The sequence below is a fragment of the Sodiomyces alcalophilus genome (assembly GCF_042370955.1).
Source record: "Sodiomyces alcalophilus JCM 7366 unplaced genomic scaffold ACRALscaffold_2, whole genome shotgun sequence".
Lineage (NCBI taxonomy): Eukaryota > Fungi > Ascomycota > Sordariomycetes > Glomerellales > Plectosphaerellaceae > Sodiomyces > Sodiomyces alcalophilus.
This window is the reverse complement of record NW_027263533.1, coordinates 2,697,058-2,716,525: the sequence shown is the minus strand read 5'-3', so window position 1 is coordinate 2,716,525 and position 19,468 is coordinate 2,697,058. Positions and strand designations below refer to the sequence as shown.

General features: G+C 52.7%; 6 protein-coding genes across 6 annotated transcripts; 3 read left to right on the top strand and 3 right to left on the bottom strand.

The window, feature by feature from the left end:
• Positions 1-15: 15 nt before the first annotated feature.
• On the bottom strand, positions 16-2,517 carry ACRALDRAFT_1061327 (uncharacterized protein). The gene is made up of 5 exons (XM_071016406.1): positions 2,268-2,517; positions 1,732-1,767; positions 1,333-1,625; positions 994-1,231; positions 16-541 (listed from the first exon to the last, which is right to left on the bottom strand). The coding sequence occupies exons 1-5, from the start codon at positions 2,296-2,298 to the stop codon at positions 264-266; spliced, it is 876 nt and encodes a 291-aa protein (XP_070877111.1). The 5' UTR covers positions 2,299-2,517; the 3' UTR covers positions 16-263.
• Positions 2,518-4,970: 2,453 nt separating this feature from the next.
• ACRALDRAFT_1074826 (uncharacterized protein) lies at positions 4,971-7,734 on the top strand. Its single transcript, XM_071018287.1, has 5 exons — positions 4,971-5,660; positions 5,755-5,939; positions 6,044-6,201; positions 6,293-6,551; positions 6,632-7,734. The coding sequence occupies exons 1-5, from the start codon at positions 5,543-5,545 to the stop codon at positions 6,974-6,976; spliced, it is 1,065 nt and encodes a 354-aa protein (XP_070877110.1). The 5' UTR covers positions 4,971-5,542; the 3' UTR covers positions 6,977-7,734.
• Positions 7,434-7,996, bottom strand: ACRALDRAFT_2017117 (uncharacterized protein; the record flags this gene model as incomplete). Its single annotated transcript, XM_071019872.1, has 3 exons — positions 7,434-7,602; positions 7,648-7,826; positions 7,910-7,996. 3 exons carry the CDS (start codon positions 7,994-7,996, stop codon positions 7,434-7,436), a joined length of 435 nt encoding a protein of 144 aa, XP_070877109.1.
• A 211-nt stretch (positions 7,997-8,207) lies between these two features.
• On the top strand, positions 8,208-11,747 carry ACRALDRAFT_1061325 (glycoside hydrolase family 3 protein). The gene is made up of 6 exons (XM_071016405.1): positions 8,208-8,845; positions 8,953-9,035; positions 9,115-9,278; positions 9,330-9,552; positions 9,632-9,735; positions 9,815-11,747. The coding sequence occupies exons 1-6, from the start codon at positions 8,536-8,538 to the stop codon at positions 11,499-11,501; spliced, it is 2,571 nt and encodes an 856-aa protein (XP_070877108.1). The 5' UTR covers positions 8,208-8,535; the 3' UTR covers positions 11,502-11,747.
• Positions 11,623-16,736, bottom strand: ACRALDRAFT_207296 (uncharacterized protein; the record flags this gene model as incomplete). Its single annotated transcript, XM_071022212.1, has 30 exons — positions 11,623-11,653; positions 11,726-11,829; positions 11,874-12,224; positions 12,253-12,381; positions 12,412-12,549; positions 12,622-12,894; positions 12,924-13,063; positions 13,101-13,153; positions 13,190-13,201; positions 13,233-13,346; positions 13,437-13,547; positions 13,575-13,627; positions 13,686-13,733; positions 13,769-13,943; positions 13,997-14,107; positions 14,143-14,597; positions 14,665-14,678; positions 14,716-14,776; positions 14,815-14,847; positions 14,889-15,080; positions 15,147-15,178; positions 15,256-15,317; positions 15,396-15,413; positions 15,476-15,604; positions 15,655-15,690; positions 15,732-15,798; positions 16,276-16,364; positions 16,401-16,479; positions 16,565-16,649; positions 16,686-16,736. The coding sequence occupies 30 exons, from the start codon at positions 16,734-16,736 to the stop codon at positions 11,623-11,625; spliced, it is 3,246 nt and encodes a 1,081-aa protein (XP_070877107.1).
• Positions 16,737-16,779: 43 nt separating this feature from the next.
• Positions 16,780-19,457, top strand: ACRALDRAFT_207295 (uncharacterized protein; the record flags this gene model as incomplete). Its single annotated transcript, XM_071022211.1, has 18 exons — positions 16,780-16,834; positions 16,881-17,027; positions 17,177-17,197; positions 17,244-17,454; positions 17,581-17,627; positions 17,699-17,792; positions 17,840-18,014; positions 18,089-18,107; positions 18,166-18,239; positions 18,305-18,397; positions 18,511-18,535; positions 18,582-18,631; positions 18,743-18,755; positions 18,803-18,834; positions 18,860-19,113; positions 19,161-19,216; positions 19,275-19,398; positions 19,427-19,457. The coding sequence occupies 18 exons, from the start codon at positions 16,780-16,782 to the stop codon at positions 19,455-19,457; spliced, it is 1,521 nt and encodes a 506-aa protein (XP_070877106.1).
• Positions 19,458-19,468: the final 11 nt, after the last annotated feature.

Sequence of the window (19,468 nt, the reverse complement as noted above, 5' to 3'; positions counted from 1 at the left end):
ACCAACAACGAATATGACAAAAGATTATGAGACTATTGTTGTCTCTTTTGAGCATTGGTTTTTCTTTCATTCGTCCCTTTTTTTTATCTACCCGACAATTCGACCTCATCCCCAGTTCCCTGTCCCATTCGTGTTCATCGTCATTCTATCATCAAGTCTCATCCGCCACAGCAGCCTGCAGCACCACCGCCGCCTCCTCGTCCTCCTCTTGCACTCAGCCTCCCGCGGCCATCTCAGGCGTTGGAGATGGGCTGGCTTCCGACCTATTGCAGAACCTTCTTGGCAAAGTTGGGCAAGATGAAGCTGGCCTTGTGCATCTCGGCGTTGTAGTACTTGCAGTGCTTCTCCTCCTCCTCCGGGGTCCAGGAGCGCGTGGGCACCTTGACGTCGCGGTTGGGGTCCTTGCTGCAGACCATGAAGCCAATCTGGCCGCTGGGGTAGGTCGGGATCGTGGTGTAGGCGTACTCGACCACGGGGAAAATCTCCTTGCAGTCCTTCTTGAGCTGAGCGATCAGCGGAAGGTGGAGCCACTGGTTCTCAGCTGTAGTTTAGTGTGGTTAAGCAGTCAGCATCTAACGTCCTCGCCGGTGTTTTCAGGTGTTCCTCCTAGCGCAGTATGTGTCCTCATGCATATTCGTGAGATGAAATGGCGAAATGATCAGAAAGAAAATTGCCTCACGATAAACAATCACAAGTGACGTGTCGTGATGGGTAGAGAAAGTAACGGCTGCCAGCCGAACCACTCGGCGGGTCAGCAAGCCATGGGAAGGGGGCAGGGGGGAGAAAAGGGGGGAAAGAGTCGAAAAAGGGTAGGGGGCAGAGAAGAGACGGGAATGAAACTTGGCCGACCAAGTCTACCGGAAAAGATGGGAAACGGGATGATATTGCATGGTCCAGGTACGTCAACGAGGGGGAAAAGGGAGTACCTGGACATATCTTAGAGGACACTCTCGCAATATAAGTTTGTCAGACGAAGAGGGGGGGACGTACAACCTTGAGTGGTGATGACGCCGCCGTCCCGCAGGGCGTCGTGCAAAAGTTGGAAGTAGGGCTTCTTGAAGAGGCTCTCGGCAGGGCCCTCCGGATCGGACGAGTCGGTGATGATGACGTCGAAGGTGTTCTTGTAGTCGGCGAGGAACTTGAAGCCATCGCCAATGTGCACCTTGGCTTTGGGGTGCTCAAAGCCGACGGACATGCCGGGGAGGTACTGCTTGGAGAGGCGGATGACGGCCTGTGCCACAAGGGTTAGGTGGCGGGCAAACGGGGTTGGGAGAGGGGGATAGAGAGCGCGTGAGATGTGATGAAGGAAGAGTACGCTGCGATGCTACGTACCTCGTCAATGTCGCAGAGGATGGCCTCCTCAACGCACTCATGCTTGACGACCTCGCGGAGGACGCCACCGTCGCCGCCGCCGATGACGAGAACCTTCTTGGGGTTGGGGTGGGAGTTCATGGCGAGGTGAGTGATCATCTCCTGGTAGGAGAACTCGTCGCGCTCGGTGCACTGGATGACGTTGTCCAGGACCAGGACCATGCCGTAGTCAGTCGACTCGAAGATGAGCACATCCTGGTACTTGCTCTTCTCATGGTGAACGACCTTCTTGACCTTGAGGGTCATGGCCTGGCCTATTCAGCGGGGTTTTGGTCAGCTGGACTGTGGACCGAGAAAAGAGACACTCGGTCCTTTAGGGGTACGCGTGCTCAAGGCTCATTTGAGGTGGGTTGTTCTTACCAGGCCACATGTCAGAAATCTCACGGAACCATCCATCTATAGTATGAGAAAATTGGTCAGTCTATGTTGCGATTCAAAAGATGAGGTGGCGGCGACTGCCAACGATATATGGATATGAGGTATGCCGGGCTGCATCTGCGTTGCATAACGAGGGGTAACAGCACTCAAAAGTGACTGCGGGGAAGTGAGATGATGGTGTTCGGCGCAAAAGAGTCCATGGCTCGAGGCTGACACAACGAAAGCACCGCATGCAGGCACTTCTGTGTCGAAGCAGAAAGATCGACCGATAGGGAGTGAGTGTGAGTTGTGATGGTTGTAAGCCAGGGGTTTCTGATGGGGAAACCCCCTCCTTCTCCCTCCTCCAACGGACTCGGGCTCAGGACTCGGGTGACTGGTGTTGCTTTACAAGGAGTTCAAAGACGTAGACGAGGCGATAGAGTGGCGCCCCCGTAGGCTTTCGGTTTCGTGTTCCCCGTCGTTTGGGCCATATGGCGTAGAAAAATACAACTGGGAAACGGCTGAAGGGGATAACAAACCTTGGATGGTGGGATGGGCAATCTCGCTCATGGTGGTGATGCGTCTAAGTCCGAGAGGACGAGGTGTATGAAAAATAGGTCGATGGGTCAAGTGCCGTGTTGTAAATCTTGGACGCAGCAAGTGACGAATCGTCAGAGGCAGAATGGTGAATATTAAAAAGTGAGTGGTTTATCGTCAGATGTCGTCACTACGAATACTCTATCGTCGGGTCGATTTTCACTTGGGCTTTTTCAGTTTTTTTTTTGTCGGGGGGGTTTTTTTTTTTTTCTAATTTTTTGTCACTTTCTCTTTTTCGGGTACCAGCGAAAAAATTTCCGTTTCCGATTGGTACCCTAGGAGTACATCTGATAGAGCTGGTTATCTATGAATGGTGAAGTACCTGCGTTGCGGGGACTCGACTGAGAATGAGCGCCGTTTGTCGGCTGTTGTCTTTTCGCTGTTACAAAACAAAAAGCCTCAGCTCACTTCTTACCGTTGGTGGCCTCAAAAGAATCAGCGGCCAAAATAAAATAAAATTGAATTGAATGTATTACCGTAGTACGCACGGGCCCCACCCTTGAACCGCTCCTGTCTTTGCTTACGGCCACTGGTCCGTAACCATGCAAGTCGATGCATACGTTGTATCGTCTTGTTGACCTCGAAAACCACCAGGCTTTGCACATCGCTTTTGAATGTTTGTGGACGAATTCAATTCATACTAATACGTACAAAGTATGTGCATGAATAAGAGTTTCTTTTCCTTTTTTTTTATGTATACAAAGTAAAGATCCATCCTGCAAGTGAAAATGGTGGCGTCGTATCATAATCGGAGGAGACTCGCTTGATAGTAATGGCACTTGAGAGTCCCGGTCTCAACTCTTCTCCCGTGCCGGTCAAAAAGTACGTAATAAATTAGCACGAAGGATTGAAGATTCGCTTCCGTGAAGAATCTACAACGTACACGTGTGTGTAAAGAATGCAAACGACAAAAGCGGATCGATGTTCGGCTGCAAGTCAATGCACAAACAAATCAACGTCGGAACAACGGACCAAGACCATGGGCGCGGTTCTCGAGTGCCCTGCGTGTGGCTTGGGGAAACGCTGCGCCACCAATCCAGCCCTCCTCATGCCCATCCTCATCCCGTGCTTTCCCCTGAACGACTTCAGCAACAAGAAGAGCACTCTGGAAGGAAACATCTGTTTGATTTTCATTCTGAAGACGCTTTGGGATGGAGCCGAGCCGAGGGAAATGTTTATGAAACTCCGTCACTTGTTGAGTGGATCTCATTTCCCCTGCAGTATCTAGACGCGGATTAATTACGGGACAAGCAAGTACCAGGTTCTTGGCTTCTTTCTTGTCCCTTCACTCTGCCGTGCGTGGTTCGGGACGATCCATGTAGCCAACCAAGCAGTTCGCCGAGGCACTAAGTATGAAGTGCTCACACGCGTGGTCCTCGTAGCTTTTGGGCAACACTGAAATCATTGGCACGTCGAGTCGTCCCATCTCAAAACATAAGGACCTATGACCAGCTCGAAACTGCATCGTACGAAACCTCAGTGACGTTGGCTTGCCACACATGCCGGCGCGGCGAGGAATTCCCAACTTTACGATTTACTGTCTGATTTCGAAAGACAGGGCGGCGGCCTGGTGTCGTCCAATGACGCGGTATTGGGTCAAGGTCAAGGTGATAGTGAAGTGGGATGCCTATCCGTAAAGAAAGTCGTAGTTGCAGTTGGATGCTCAGAGCGCTGCCCACGAACAGATCACAGAGCAGGAAAATGATGATTAGACTTTATTGGCGAGTACCTATCACATATACAACGTACAACGTATGATATCCCCAATCCCAATAGCTACTTCGTACAGTAGGGGCAAAAATAGAGAAAGAACAGGGGGGGAAAACCATCCCTGTGAGACTTTGACAGCTTCTGACCACGAACCACTACATTGTACAGGAGACGAACCTGTACAATACGGACGTACAACGTAGAACCAACCCTCAGGAGGCGATGTACGGAAGCGAACCTCCAAAGCAAATCGTGTACCGTACCTACGTCCAAAGTAATAATTATGTACTTGATAAACCTCCGACGATTTCCTTCACTTCCAATTGTGTACAGTACAGTGCAAGAGATCTTTGCATCTCACCCCTGTCCCCCTGTCCCGCGGCCAGGAATCGCTGAAGATACCAGATACAGCCAGGCCAATAACCAACGTGCTCTGAGATCCGGCCCCACTGCCGGTGCATGAGTGGGTTTCATTGCAGAATCTGGTACAGTAGTGTACACATGGTAATTCCTCACGTTGTACACTACCACGTACAGCCTACGTGTTCAAGGACATGATGTATCGCCGGATGCACGTCGCTTGCTTGACCATCGCTACATATGTACGTACTTCGTACGCCTTGCTGTCAGAGGTACTTGGGCATAGAGTACCCCGTAGAACTCCTCAAGTACGTTGTACTTTTTTGGCTCCCCTCTTACCGAGGTGCCTGCTTAGCGTGATGATTATTCGTAGGTAATTACTGGTCCGTCTCCACACGCCGGTGCCGGCGGCGGGGAGGAAGGGCCCACCTACCAGAGGGTACACTACAGGGAAGGGAAGGGGCCACCGGGGACCGGATTCCATGTCCCATGCTTCCGATACTGATGCCATCCATATCCATGCTCCAAGGCCTGCCTCCTCCTTTCGCCTTGCATTGCTCTCGTCCTTTTTTTTTCTCTTCCTTCTTTGCCGTCTCGCATGCATTGGCACACTTTTCCCTCCCCTTTTTCTCCTTGCGACCTAGACTCGTCACGAACAGCATTTGTGCTCTCTCTTGGCTTCCTTCAGCCAGCCCTACAATGTCATCATAGATAGTAGGTAGCTATCACAACATCTTCGCTCGCCCAGAAACCGCACCAGACCCGAAAATCCGCCCAAGGAGCGCTCATTTCTTGATCCTTCAACACCGCGACATCGAACGCCAGCCCCTGCTTGCTTTGTATTGTTGCTGCACGATTCCAACCCTTCCGATATACTCCCAGAGAAACTCTCATCCGGCCGTCTTTATACTACCGAGTCGCCCCAATCGCACGCGCGCGACCTCCGATGTGCTGAAGCAGAGCCGCTAGGCCATATTCGTTAATTCCTGCCTCGCGAGTTTGACCTGGCGCAACCTCGACCCGCCAAAGATCCGCGGCGCCGTCTCCGACAGGTTCCGACTTATCTCAACCACTATTCTCGACCTAGACATTTCCCTCACCAGCGACCACTGCTCCCTTGCCCCGGGAAACCCTTGGCAAGTTGCCTATGATGTGTTTCGGAAGCAGGGATAAAGATGACGGAGCTGCGCGCTCGCGTGAACTGGACAAAGCGATCCGACAAGATGAGAAGCGCCTGGCAAAGGAGGTCAAGCTGCTGCTGCTAGGTACGCTGCGTCATGGACCCAAGGACTATTGACCCACCACCTTTCTATCACCGCTGGTCCGTGGATCATTGTTTCTAACTCGCTACATTGGCAGGCGCCGGCGAATCGGGCAAGTCGACTGTATTGAAACAGATGAAGCTTATCTACGCACAAGGATTCAGCAAGTCCGAGAAGCTGGAGTGGAAGCCGGTCGTCTTCAATAACGTCGTACAATCGTTCCGATTGATCTTCGATGCCATGAAGGAACTCAACGTGGGATTCGAGAACCCCCAGAATAATGTGAGACCACCTCCACATTCCTCTTTTGTTGTCCCCAGCCATAACTCACGATACTGTCAATATCCGAGCGCGCCGGCTGACCCTATTGTTTGCTTTCCATATAGCAACACATGGCCTACCTCATGGTCGATTACGAGATCAGTGCACGAGACCCGCTGCCCAAAGACTACCTGGAACCGGTCAAGTCCCTCTGGGCAGATGCCGGCGTTAAGCACGCCATTGCCAAGGGCAATGAATTTGCCCTCCATGACAACCTGGCATAGTAAGCATTGATCATTTCTTGGGAATAGAATGTGGGAAGAGGTGGGGTTTCCCAGGGGCTTGGGCTAACGACGAGTTCTCTCGAAATCCAGTTTTTGCGACGACGTTGACAGACTTTGGGAGGACGACTATGTACCCACAGATCAAGACCTGCTTCGCTGCCGGTTGCGTACGACAGGGATTACCGAGACCGTCTTCGAGCTTGGCCAACTAACATACCGGATGTTCGACGTCGGCGGCCAAAGGTCAGAACGGAAAAAGTGGATCCACTGCTTTGAGAACGTCAACTGCCTCCTCTTCTTGGTGGCCATCAGTGGCTACGACCAATGTCTCGTCGAAGACAGAGACGGCGTAAGAGACCCATATCCAATACACGCTCCTTGCTCCCTACGTCGGGAACTCATCTGGTTAACATGTACGCGCGTTGGCAGAACCAAATGAACGAGGCGTTGATGCTATGGGAGTCGGTTGCCAACTCTCATTGGTTCACGAAATCGGCTCTCATCCTCTTCCTCAACAAGATGGACTTGTTCAAGCGAAAACTGGCTCACAGCCCCATCCAAGCCCAGGGATTCACCGACTACCACGGGCCCCCCGACGACTGGAAGGCAGCCAGCAAATACTTCCTGGATAAATTCAGGGCACTGAACCGAAACACGGAAAAAGAGATTTATGGTCACTTCACCAACGCCACCGACACGAACTTGTTGAAGATCACTATGGGCTCAGTTCAGGATATGATCATCCAGCGAAACCTGAAGCAGCTCATACTATGAGACGCTGTTCAGAAACAACGACGGCAGTCAGTCGCTCATTTCTCCCCGATACCGACACAGCCTTGACTAGAGGGGAGGCTTCAGCCACCGGAAATGGCCCGAGCACACCATCGAGACTGCGAACATGAACCACAACTTTGACTATATGTTTTACAATTTTTCTATATTTACGGCGAACGGTCAACTGCTCCCAGGCACCTTTTCTTATGTGCAATGTATCGACCAACCCACATGTGCCCATTTCTTTTCTCGGCGCGCACCCGACTTGGAGCCCAGGGCCTCTCATGCAGCTCAGCTCACAGTATTATAGCTTGGAATTCAAGGAGGCATACTGTAATGTCCATTTTTCGGATTCAGCGTATGATTTCCTCTGCTTTTGTTTCTCATGGTATAGCGGCTTAATTTGGCGCGGGGCCGATTCGGGATGAAATGCCGAGGGGGTTGGGAAACCAAAAGTTCAGTGAGAGCAAGGCCAAGACTCGGACGAAGCAGACGAGCTGGCAAGATGCATAAGGGGGGAACAGTCTACAAAGTACTGAAAGGACTTGACACCGGTTGCAGCAGGCTTCATGACCGGTGTCACTGGCGGGAGATGGGGCCGATGTCTTGCATTGACGGGCGGCGCCCTGGCTTACAACGTACAACCTGTCTGAATACCTACCTATGCAGACTCTTGTGAAGATACGATATCATTTTTAGTCAACACTTCATTGGCGTCATTGAAATGTTGTGACGAGTGCATATAGGATATCCGGTTGCTCGCCAAGAGGTCAGAAGATGTTAGTTTTTGCGTTGGTACTGTCCAAGCCCAGGTTTGCGACTGGTCATCAACGGAAAGTTCAAGTTGAGTCTGTTTTCAAGAACGGCTTCGACACTAGACCGCCACTTGAAAAGCCTAAAACGGCTGGGTAGGCCGAAGGCAGTCGTTTACACTTTTATCGGGAGACGGGATATTACACCGGACGGGCTCGCGCCGACAACTTCGGAGGGATGAGAATGAGACGGGTCACCGGCGTTCATGGACCCGGTCGACGTCTGACCCCCCGTGCCCTGAAGAGCTTCATAGTGCTTACATAAGATACTAGATGCCGGGTTCACATCGGGAGTTGCCCAATCACAAACGTTAGCTGCAACGGAAAGCTCGGTTGGCGGGACGATACAGGAAGAACGACCAGGGGCAAGCAGGATTGGTATGATGCGATTCAACGACAAGGCGAGGGAATGGAGCGTCATCAAACAGCAAGGCGAGAGATTGAATTCCATATTACGGGGCACCATTCGGCAGTGGGAGGACGTCGAGACCTTATTGACCACCAATTGCTCTGGGATCAGTAGTACACCAATATTTTGGCTTACACCAGTGCTCTTCTCGTCCCTTTGTGAAGGGATCTCGAGCCGAGGAGAGGGATGCCCCGTGCCCGCGACCCCGGTATACTCGAAGAAAGCCGGTCACGAGCGGATATTCATCAACGTTGCGTTGAGATCAGAATCCCGACGTCCGCTCACCGCCACGGACCCATCCTCATCTATTAACCCACCTGGCGACCGATTCTCCCGCCATGTTGAAGACTGACACCAGCGCCGGCGCTGGCACGGAGATTAGGCCCGAGGATGGCACTGCCGGAGGCCACAAACCCGATGATTTCGAGCAGAAACCTTCCGTGTTTCAACGTTTCCGAGATCGTTTCCCTTTCCTGAAAACCAGGAGGGGCATCGCCGTCGTCGTCATCGTCATCCTGGCAATAATCGGCGGCGGCCTGGCCGGACTGGCTGCACTACCCTCAAGGAAGAAAAGTGGCAGCGGAGATGTCGAGCCCATTACGGACGATGCCTTCTTCTACGGGCTATCGCCGCCCGTGTACCCGTCACGTACGTCTCACTATCTTCTCTGCCTCCCCCCCTGCTCGTCCGTTTGGTGTCCAGCCTGCCTGGGATCACTGTCAGGCGGCTAGGTGCCGAGCTGACCGTTTCAACAGCCGAGATCGAGGGCCTGGGGGCTTGGAGTGATGCGCTCGAGAAAGCCAAGGACATGGTTGGGAAGATGACGATAGAGGAAAAGGTGAGCCGAAATACGCCCCTTTGCTATTCGACCATCTTCAGTCCCTGGTGCGACTAAGCCCTTTTTTCCTTCTCCCCAGGTGAGCTTGACCGGAGGCGTCCGCTCTTTGACTGGGTGTGCCGGTTCCCTCCCTCCGATTACACGGCTCGATTTCCCCGGCATGTGTCTTCACGATGCCGGACAGGGCCTCCGGAACACCGACTTTGTCAACGCCTATCCGGCTGGCATTCATGTGGGAGCTAGGTATGAATTCTATGTCTTTTTCTTGAAGAGGTTCTGACCGATTACTCCCAGCTGGAATAAAGCCCTGGCACGACGAAGAGCCAAGGCCATGGGATCTGAATTCAGGACGAAAGGCGTCAACGTCTTACTCGGACCCTCAATTGGGCCCATGGGCCGCGTGGTCAGCGGCGGTCGAAACTGGGAGAGCTTCTCCGTCGACCCGTATCTAACAGGAGTCTTCGTACGCGAGACGGTCGGCGGCGTGCAGGAAGAAGGTGTTTTGACCAGTGTCAAGGTAAGCAAGCGGCAGCGATTGCCTGGTTCACGGGCATTTCACCTGTTTGGAGGGGCTGACGGTTACGGCGGCCTCGCAGCATTTCATCGCAAACGAACAAGAAACCTACCGTCTGCAGAAGCTTCCCCGGGAAGCTGTCTCCTCTAATATCGATGACAAGACCATGCACGAATTTTATCTCTGGTGCGTTCTGAGAATGTGAAGGGAAGAAAAAAGTTTGAGCACCTCAAGACGAGGATGGACTGACGCTTCCTTTCCTTAGGCCATTCCAGGACGCCGTCCTCGCCGGTAGCGCCAACATCATGTGCTCTTACCAGAGGATCAACAACTCGTATGGCTGCCAGAACAGCAAGACGATGAACGGCCTCCTGAAAGATGAACTCGGTTTCCAGGGTTGGGTCGTCTCCGACTGGGACGCGCAGCACGCCGGCGTCGCTGCCGCCCTCGCCGGGATGGATGTGGCCATGCCCGAGCCCCACGATTATTGGGGCGATACCCTCGTCGAAGCAGTAAGGAATGGGTCCGTCCCCGAGGACCGTGTCACCGACATGGCCACCAGGGTGATCGCGTCGTGGTATCACCTAAGCCAAGACAAGGACTTCCCACCGCCCGGAATCGGAATGCCCATGGACGTGCAGGAGCCCCATCGGATCGTCGACGCCAGGAACTCGTCCAGTCGCGGCGTGCTTCGCGAGGGGGCTGTCGAAGGTCACGTTCTGGTTAAGAACAGCAACGGTGCGCTCCCCCTCCGCGAACCGAGACTCCTCTCCGTGTTCGGATACTCGGCCACATCCGCCCGCGCCATGAACTTTATTGGGGGCGGGTTCGCCGATCCCCTAGCCTTCGGCGCGTACCCCGTGGACTGGGAAGAGGTCGAGGCCGGCTTCACGATGAAGGAGAATTACCAAGATTGGTCGTCTATTGGTCTCGGCGGTACCTTGATCGCGGGCGGTGGCTCTGGTGCCCCTTCGTCATCGACGCTCGTCTCTCCCTTTGAGGCCATCAAGGCGCAAGCCGACGAGGACGGCACCGCGCTCCTGTGGGATTTTAAGCGCGGCGATCCTGGAGTCCACCCGGCATCCGACGCCTGTCTCGTTTTCGGCAACGCTTGGGCGAGCGAATCGTATGATCGCCCGACTCTCTACGACGATTATACCGACGGTCTCGTACTACACGTGGCGTCGCGCTGCAACAATACCATCGTCGTGCTGCACAACGCCGGGCCGCGGCTCGTAGACCAGTGGATCGAGCACAGAAACGTCACCGCCGTCATCTTCGCGCATCTCCCAGGTCAGGACTCGGGCAACGCCCTCGTCTCCATCCTCTACGGTCGTGAGAACCCATCCGGCAAGCTCCCATACACCGTGGCGCGGAACGAATCCGACTACGCGCACATGGCCGGTCCGGACGTCCTCTCCGATGACGACCGGGTCTATGAAAACTTCCCTCAGAGCAACTTCTCTGAAGGTGTGTACGTCGACTACCGGCACTTCGACAGGGACGGCATCGAGCCGCGTTTCGCCTTCGGGTTCGGGCTGAGCTACACCAATTTTGTGTTCGACAACCTCACTGTTCAGACAAGTCACAACGAGTCGATGGCGCCTTACCCGACCGGGCCCCTCCGCGAAGGCGGCCCCCGAGACCTGTGGACCGTCTTGGCTCGCGTGTCGGCCGAGGTGCGGAATATCGGGGAGGTGGAAGGCTATGAAGTCGCGCAGTTGTACGTCGGCATTCCGGGAGGGCCGGTCAGGCAGCTACGTGGCTTTGATAAACCCTTCGTCGAGGCGGGCGACTCGGCAACCGTCGAGTTCGAGCTGACGAGGCGCGACCTCAGCGTGTGGGACGTCGGTGCGCAGAAGTGGCATCTTCGAAACGGCACGTACGGGGTTTGGGTCGGGTCTAGTAGCCGCGATCTTCCCCTGCAGGACGAGTTTGCGATCCAGAACTGAGCGACTACCCACGACACGACGAGTGCTGCCCGGTGTAACAGATAGACTTCATTCGAATCAAATCGGAGTCCACTGGGTGTCGGTGCTTTGAAATGATTTCCCTTTTCGATATCAATGGCGTTCATGGTAAACAGCGGATTTCCTTTGCCTCTCTACTGAGTGGAGTGGAGGGAAGTGGGCATGTGTCTCAGGGTTAATAGGTAGTCCACACCGATTAATAGTACGCTAGGATGGACGATGACTGCGTAGAATCATGGCTTGGCAAGAGAAACACGGGACTGTCCTCGAATCGCAAGCGAACCCGAGTCGGTGCGACGACTCTCGTCATCTCAAGACCCGACACGATTCGTACGCCCGACCCGACCCGATTACACAGCTGAGCTGAACGAAGACGCGGCCGCAGCCGGTGTAAGTTGTCACGTCGCATTTCCCAGGACCCTTGTCTGCAGCCATCGAGACTTCCTCGTGCGGCACCACCATCACTTTGGGGAGGAAGGCGTGTGAAGCAAAGCAGGGGAGAGGGACAATCTGACAGGAGAACAAGAATCCGGGAAAATCGTCGCGGCTAATTTTATGGCCCCTCGTGGCGGGGATCGTCCCCGCCTGTCGTTCCTCATGGCGAACGTGCGAGATGCTAAAGTACGAACATGTCTTGTAACGGAAGGGAGAGCACCGAGACAGCAGGCGGGCGGTGGGCAAAGGACGTGGTCCCCGGGAGACGACCTCAAATTCAAAGTCAGGACCAACAGACCATGCCATGGGATGCCTCAGACAAAGGGGTGTTGTTGGTATGGCCAAAGCAATCATCCACCTCCTGAGGTTTCCCCATATAGTTGCGAGAGTGCCAACCGGCATAGGGAATGCAAAAGCGGCGTGGTGGCTACGGGCCGAAATGAGCGCTTGTCCCTACAAGGCGTTTTTCCCTCGTCTTGACGTTCGGGAAGCCAGAAAACCCTCCTCCTCGGTGGATGGGTCTCCGATCAGCATGTGACGGCTTGTGGCTCTTGGCCGATCGATATGCGTTGAAATCTTGGCGTCCGCTCCCCTTCTCTCATCGGATATCTCCGTTAATACGCCGCCGCCAAGAGGCAACGATTCCCACGAAGTAATAATCTCGTACGAAGGATCGAGTGCTGTGCCGTAGGTAGAAACGCCGCAGGGTATCTATTTGAGGGTCCAACTCGGTCGCAGCCGTGGCCGACAGACTAGCGGCGTGTTGGGGCGAGGTTCCGTTCCCTTGGGAGAGATGGAGAGATTGTCTTGGGCTAACCCGTGTTGGCCAGCCGACCAGGGAGGGCAAGAGGTCGGCCATTCCCGCACAGTAGGGGCAACCATTGATTGGCTGCAGAACACAGTTCACGGCCATTTCATAGCATTGTGTTGAATGTGCTTGCTGAGATGGCGGGGGAAACAGATCACAACATGCTTCCAGAGACACAGGTATTGTCGATTTGGGGGCGCCTTACGTCGTATTGTCGAGAGGACTGTCTCATCCACATCTGACAGAATAGTCCACTTGAGCGATTCTTTGGTCCAATTTCGTTTCTCCACGCAGCCGCTGCCTCACGGATGCATTGCATTGTATGTTGTAGGTTGTACCATGCTCTTCCTTGAGGGACGTGCGAAGAAAGGCACAGTTTTCCCGCTTGCCTCTCTGTTTTGCACAAGGCTGCCGTCTTCTCTCGCACATGCTGTTGGAGCTAGAGATCCAGTCAGACGGTACGAAGTAACCTTGTGTGTTGGAGGGGCCCGCTGAGGAAGTGGGCCAGGAACTGGCTGTGGTGGATTGGTGACGCTAGTCCGATGCGATCGTTGATGGATCGGGAGATGGATAAGCGAGATCGGCTGTGATCACACAAACACCACGACCTTTTTCGGCTCGCTTTGTCAATCCACACGGTTTTCCTGCTACCACATCCCTTTTCTGTGATGCACTCTTGTTCGTCCTCCCATCTCTGTCGAGACGCTTTGATCTCGATAGGATCGTGAGAGAGGGAGAGAGAGAGAGACGAGCTCACACCGCCTGAACGGGCGCTAGCCGAATTACTTGTTGACTGACAGGTGGTTTACGACGTATCGCGATCCCTAAAAGGCCCAAGAAGTCTCAGATATGTACGTTGTACATCCTGCAACGAGTTGATGAAAAAAAAAAAAAAGGGGGGGGGGGGGCCGCTCGACGTGTACAACGTAGTGGATGCCCTGCAAGTTGTAATCGACTCGGCCAACCAGAAACTGTGCAGTTGTATCCGGTGATCATGTCTGCGTACAACGTCCTCCGATTCGCGATCAAGCGTGGCTATGCCAAACCAATCCCAGCGACCCCGGACCGCCTCACTATGAGCCTCGAGGCAAAGGGGGCAAGACGAAATGGCGGCCCGCCCAGTTGAGGGAGAGGTGACGTGGGTTCCTTTGCAGCAACTAAAGACCATACTTGGCCGCGTCCTATACACCGCTACAGTTCGTCTAATCGTCGTGGTAATTTCCATGGGCGGCACCTGATGTCCTGCCTAAAAATTAGATGGATACAATGTTTGTGAGAAGGTAGTTTCGAGGTCCGTCCGCTGCGATGGAAGGACGATGTACTCAGAAGCTCATCGGAAAAAAGCCTGGACACGAGAGTCGGAAGTGGCCTGTGTGCGACTTACATTGTGAAAGACGAGAAAGGCATATGCAGAATGCAGCGCTGCGAACTTGGCAGATACGAGGAAGATAGGCGCCAGATCCGGTACATGAGCTGACAACGTTGGGCTTCTTCCAAAGGCGTTTCCCCTCCCCCTCGGGCATTTGTCTCTTTGGCATGTCACGGAGGCGGCCAAATCCAAAATGTGGAACACCGGAGCCGTCGAAGCGAAGAATAGCTCTGGGTCGAGGGGCACGAAATGTCCAGCGGCCCCTATGGGGCCAGGAGGAACGTACGGCAATACGTTGCAATTCAGTATTCGTGGGACGTACCGCGTAGTGTAGAATACCGAAACGAGACCCTTCGACCCATGTACATTGTAAACGAGGGTCTTCAAACTGCATGGACAATGGGCCGGCAGCGACAAGGGAGCCTGGAGTTCGGAAGGTCACCAATCGATCGGGACAGATATTGCTCTAGAAATGGCGAAATGAACCGGGGCAATAATCTTGGGCCTTCCGCGGACACTAGGGTCAGCATCACTTGGCGGCGGACGCCTCCGGGAGAGAGGGGCCTTGTTGTATTAACTGTAACCATGCGAGGCCCGGAACATGTTTGTGTGGTGGAGGATGAAGGAACGATGGAAGCGTGATTTCTAGTGTATAGAGAAAATCAGTGGCGGTCAACGATCACTCGGCCGGTGTGCATGGGTGCCATGGGTGCTATCTTGTAATGCACAGGGCAGTACCGTACCGTACCGTACGCACTCCGTACAGCGTGCAGCAGGAGGCGAGGACGCAACGCATGGAGATTACCGTAAGCACATCGTTGGGATGGGATGATGAGCGGATAAAGGTACTCGAGTTGGTTTCCTTACGTAGCTTCCATAGGGACTGACACCCATGACCTGGATACTGTGGCTGGATATCAGACCTCCTAGTTCCTAGTTGGCACCCCATCTGTGGGACGAATCGATGGCCACTCACGCTTCCCTCTATTCCGTTAGTTTCCGCCTAATTTACTACCATGATGGTGAAAATTTGAGGCCCGCGCCTCCCTGTTTCGTGAAAGAATGGATTAGAGTGGCCTTTGTTTTCTGATTAGAAGGGAAAAGGAAAACGGAAAAACGAAGACGATGGAGATGCCAAGTAAGTGACCAGCCAGAAGTGATTACAACGTACACATCGGAAGATGGGCTCGTTACAAAAGAGGGGCAAAGAGGAATTTTCATGATAAGCCCTAGTCGAATACAAGCATTATGAATGGATGAGAACCTTGGGAGCACAATGTACCTTGTATGTATATTAGTCATGAGCATGGCGGGGATTTGTTTCTGTTTCAAATGACTGTCAACATGCTCTTTCCTTGACCACCTCCAGGATCAGAATTCAAAGTGGAGTTGTTGCCGCCTCCGAAAGGCTCAGAGGGAGAGGGGAGGAGCCATAGGGAGGACCGTCCCTCAGTGAGGATACTGATCCGACAACTTTGGGGCACGTTGGAATGCATTAACAAAAGTACTCGGCACATACATACAAGGTACGTTGTAGGTACGTGCATAAGGTGGCTGCCCTGCCAGTCGAATCGACAAGGGCCATGCTAGATTCCTGCACAAGTCGAACCCGAACCCCTCGATCCATCTGGCAAGATCCGCCCATGACGAGCAGTGGTATCCCGCAACTTGATTTTGGTATCCCGCAAGCGCCTATCCCTTTTAGGAAAGGGTACAAAGGTACATAGAGTCTATATACAACCGATATACAGCCCAGGTAAGTACCTGTAAAGTACCTTTTCAGCTAATCTCAGCGGCCATATACTTATTAAATACATCTAGTAGCCCGATACATACAATATATTCGTACACTACCGGGTACCTAGCCAGTTGTCGCAGTCTTATCAGGCAAATCACCTATATTAGACAGCAGCATCAGTAATAGCAGTTCTAGTTAGGGAGTAGATTTCGCAAATAGGTCAAAATACGATATAGTTCAATTGAAATAGAGAATCCTATGGCCCGATCCATTCTTAACCTTAGCGTCTTGCTTGTCTACGTTATATACGTTGTATGTTATCTTCGTAATCATACGATTACATAATTTCGGGTAAGGTATTTACTTGGCACTCTTATCCTAAAAGGGATAGGCGCTTGCGGGATACCAAAATCAAGTTGCGGGATACCACTGCTCGCCCATGACCCCCGGCGCCGTTTCCTAGCCCCATCGCCCCATCGCCCCATCGCGTAGACCCTGCACCATAGTCAGATATCCATTACTGAGTCCCACATCGTCCGTTTTGCGTGGGCGGGAACGGCGATGGTTGGTTGGTGTACGGTACTAGTGTACAACGTACTAAGTACTCCCCCTCGTTGGACACGATTGTGACAAGGAGAATAAAGGAAGAACGTGCCTATCCCTAATAAAGCCTTTTGAGGACTCCTACGTTGTACGTACGTAGTACAGGTATGCAGACCTGATGTCCACGTCGGGGCATTGAGAACTGCATAGGTAGGGAAGAGGGAAAAAAACGGCTCGCTGATAACGTCGAGTTCTAGGTATCGTAGAACGTACTGTTGACTTGTCGCAAAAATAAGAACTTGGATCCCGAATTCCGAGTTCCATGCTTAGCGTAAGGTATGTACGAAGTAACTAGCAGGGGACCGATATGTCGCATGGTCAAGGTATCAAGAGAACCAAACCCATTAACAGTACATACAAATGTACGTTGTACATAGGTACATACGTTGTTCGTACGTTGTACATTAGGGCTCCTTTTCCTTCTCGTTTCCTTTTGTTTTGTTTTTTTCCGCATCCCGAGGCTAGGGCTCATGCACGTATTACATCAACTCAACATAACGACGGGCAAATGTTTACAACATACTCAACTCGCACCGGACAAGACCGGGCAGAATCGTGGTGTATTAGCAAAAAGCTTTGTCAACAGGCCCTTTTAGGCTACCTGAAACGACCTTCCGTCCCGTTCTACCCATGAAGCCAGCGAAATAAGATTACTGCTCTGTAATCACACCTTATCCGTGCCCATTTATGTACTAAATCACCAGCGCGACATGGGACAGAAAAGGGTTGGGTTTACACTAATGACGTATCACACCTCTGATGGTACCTGAGCCGCCGCTCGCGCCGAGACGAGACCAAACGCGGCACGCGGTACGCGGTACCATGGACAATTCCGCGAGAATCTGTTTTCCACAAACCCGCTGACCACGAAACACACATTATCGCGAGCTTCATATGTCTTCGTTGCTGTCGAGAGACGAGTATGCCGGCTTGTAATCGGCGAGGCCACCGACTTGACACCCAGTGCAGCCCGATACGCCAAGTCAATACAGCACCTAATCAGGGCGCTCCTCATATGATACTTAGTACATACATTGTACATACATCTGTTCATTTGACCTGCTTTAGGGCGATCTTAGACGCGCGCGATGTGGACCTTTCACATGAGGGCTGGAAGAGAACAAAGGGAACAAAGACAAAGAGACCCATCAAGAAGTGACTAGCGCCGTAGTCTAGATCCGCTAACTCGGCCATCCCCCTTTGTGGGGATCGGCAGTTGTGATCAGTTCGCAAACATTTCGAACATCAGTCTTATCCAGATCTAATTCCACGCTTCGGGGTCTTGGCCAACAACGGCCATATGGCTCTACAACGCACTAAGTGGAGATTACCTATGTAGGTATTTCCGAAGCATTTCCTGTGATCAGGATCAAATTCACTTTCTCAAAGGGATACCATCCTGCTCTGTTACTGTATGACACGGTGTGGTTAGACGCGGACTCGTATTGTCTTCAGTCTGTAGTCCAGTTCGCCCAAATTCCTTTACCGCCCGTGTTGAAGGTTGTGGTGGCCATCATGTCCAACCTGTGTCACATGCTGGATGTGATGAGGCCCAGTTATTGAACCGCCCAGGTCCGATAACTATACGTGTAGATGGGCTGCAGTTTTGAGTCCAGGTACCAGCAAACGGCTACTGTTAGGGCGATCTACACGTAGTGTCCATCCCGTATCTGACATGATCTGTTCCACAAAGGCCCAGATGAGTACGACGTAGCATGGCATTCGACGACTAGGTACTTTATGTATATTACGCCGATCTTTGAGAGGGTTCGATATCCGAGATCTGGAATAAGTACGTTGTACACTACTTGTACACTATCTATGTACACTAGGTACGGTCACACGAGTCGATCGCCGAAACGATGGGCTCCGTTGGTCGTCCTCGGCGTACAACGTACAATAAGGCACACTTCGTATGCGGGCGGGTGCGATGGCCGTGTACAACGTATTTTCCGATATACAACGTAAGCAGCTGTAACCCCTATAACCAGAACAAGGGGTTAGATCTAGTGTTGTACGTTGTACAACGTACACGTAGGTATGTACCTACCTACCCGGGTTGGGTGGGGTGTAGGTCAGAGCTTGAATAGAGGATTTTGCTCTGACCAGAGCCAGGTCAGAGGTACAACTATCAACATGAAGTTCTAAGACTGTCGACAGTCTGACTAGTCATCGGGCTCTGACCTATAAACCCCTAAACCCGGGTAGGTAGGTAGTATAGAAAATTTTCCACTAATCAGGTTTATTCGCGGTACCACTGACGACGAAAGAGCGTCATGACATGTTAGCTACGTACCTACACAAGACTTCTGTTGGTGTGCCTGGAACAGGGCATGCACTACGGCTGACGACGCACAAGAAGGTGGCATTACGTTGGACTGAGCTAGTGTAAAATTCCCATCACAAGAATGATCAGAGCTCCGCATCAACGTAATGTAGATAATCACAAAGGGTGTCTCCTCCTTGTCTCAATTGTTGTCTCCACGCCGAATGGGGATCCGGTAGTCAAATCATGTTCCGAGCAGGGGGGGCTTTGCGAAGATCTGAATACAACGTATGGAAACCCCATCGGAGATCGGCCTTCGCTCCGAAACCCGACTCTCTCGGCAACACACACCGACTTGGGTAAGATATGTACAACGTATGTATGTATGAATCATGCTAGGAACCTGCGGCTTGACTATGTAGAACGGCTTACAACAGTGACGAGAAAGACGAGGCCAGGACGACGGGCTTGGTAGCATGTGTTGGGTAGCACATCAAGTCGGAAACCGCGTTCGAGGCACTCAATCGGGGTCATAGATACGGGACAGGGGTATCTACACGCGTACCAAGTCACTGACGATTACATTACTTTGTACATCATCTGGTACCAGCCCGAGTCGCTCGAGCCGTTTAACGCGTCAACGCCGAAAGCGGGATCATCGTGAGATCAGGAGAGCATGTTCCAGGAGTACCCCTGTAGTCGTACGAAACACGTCATGAACCGGGCCCGG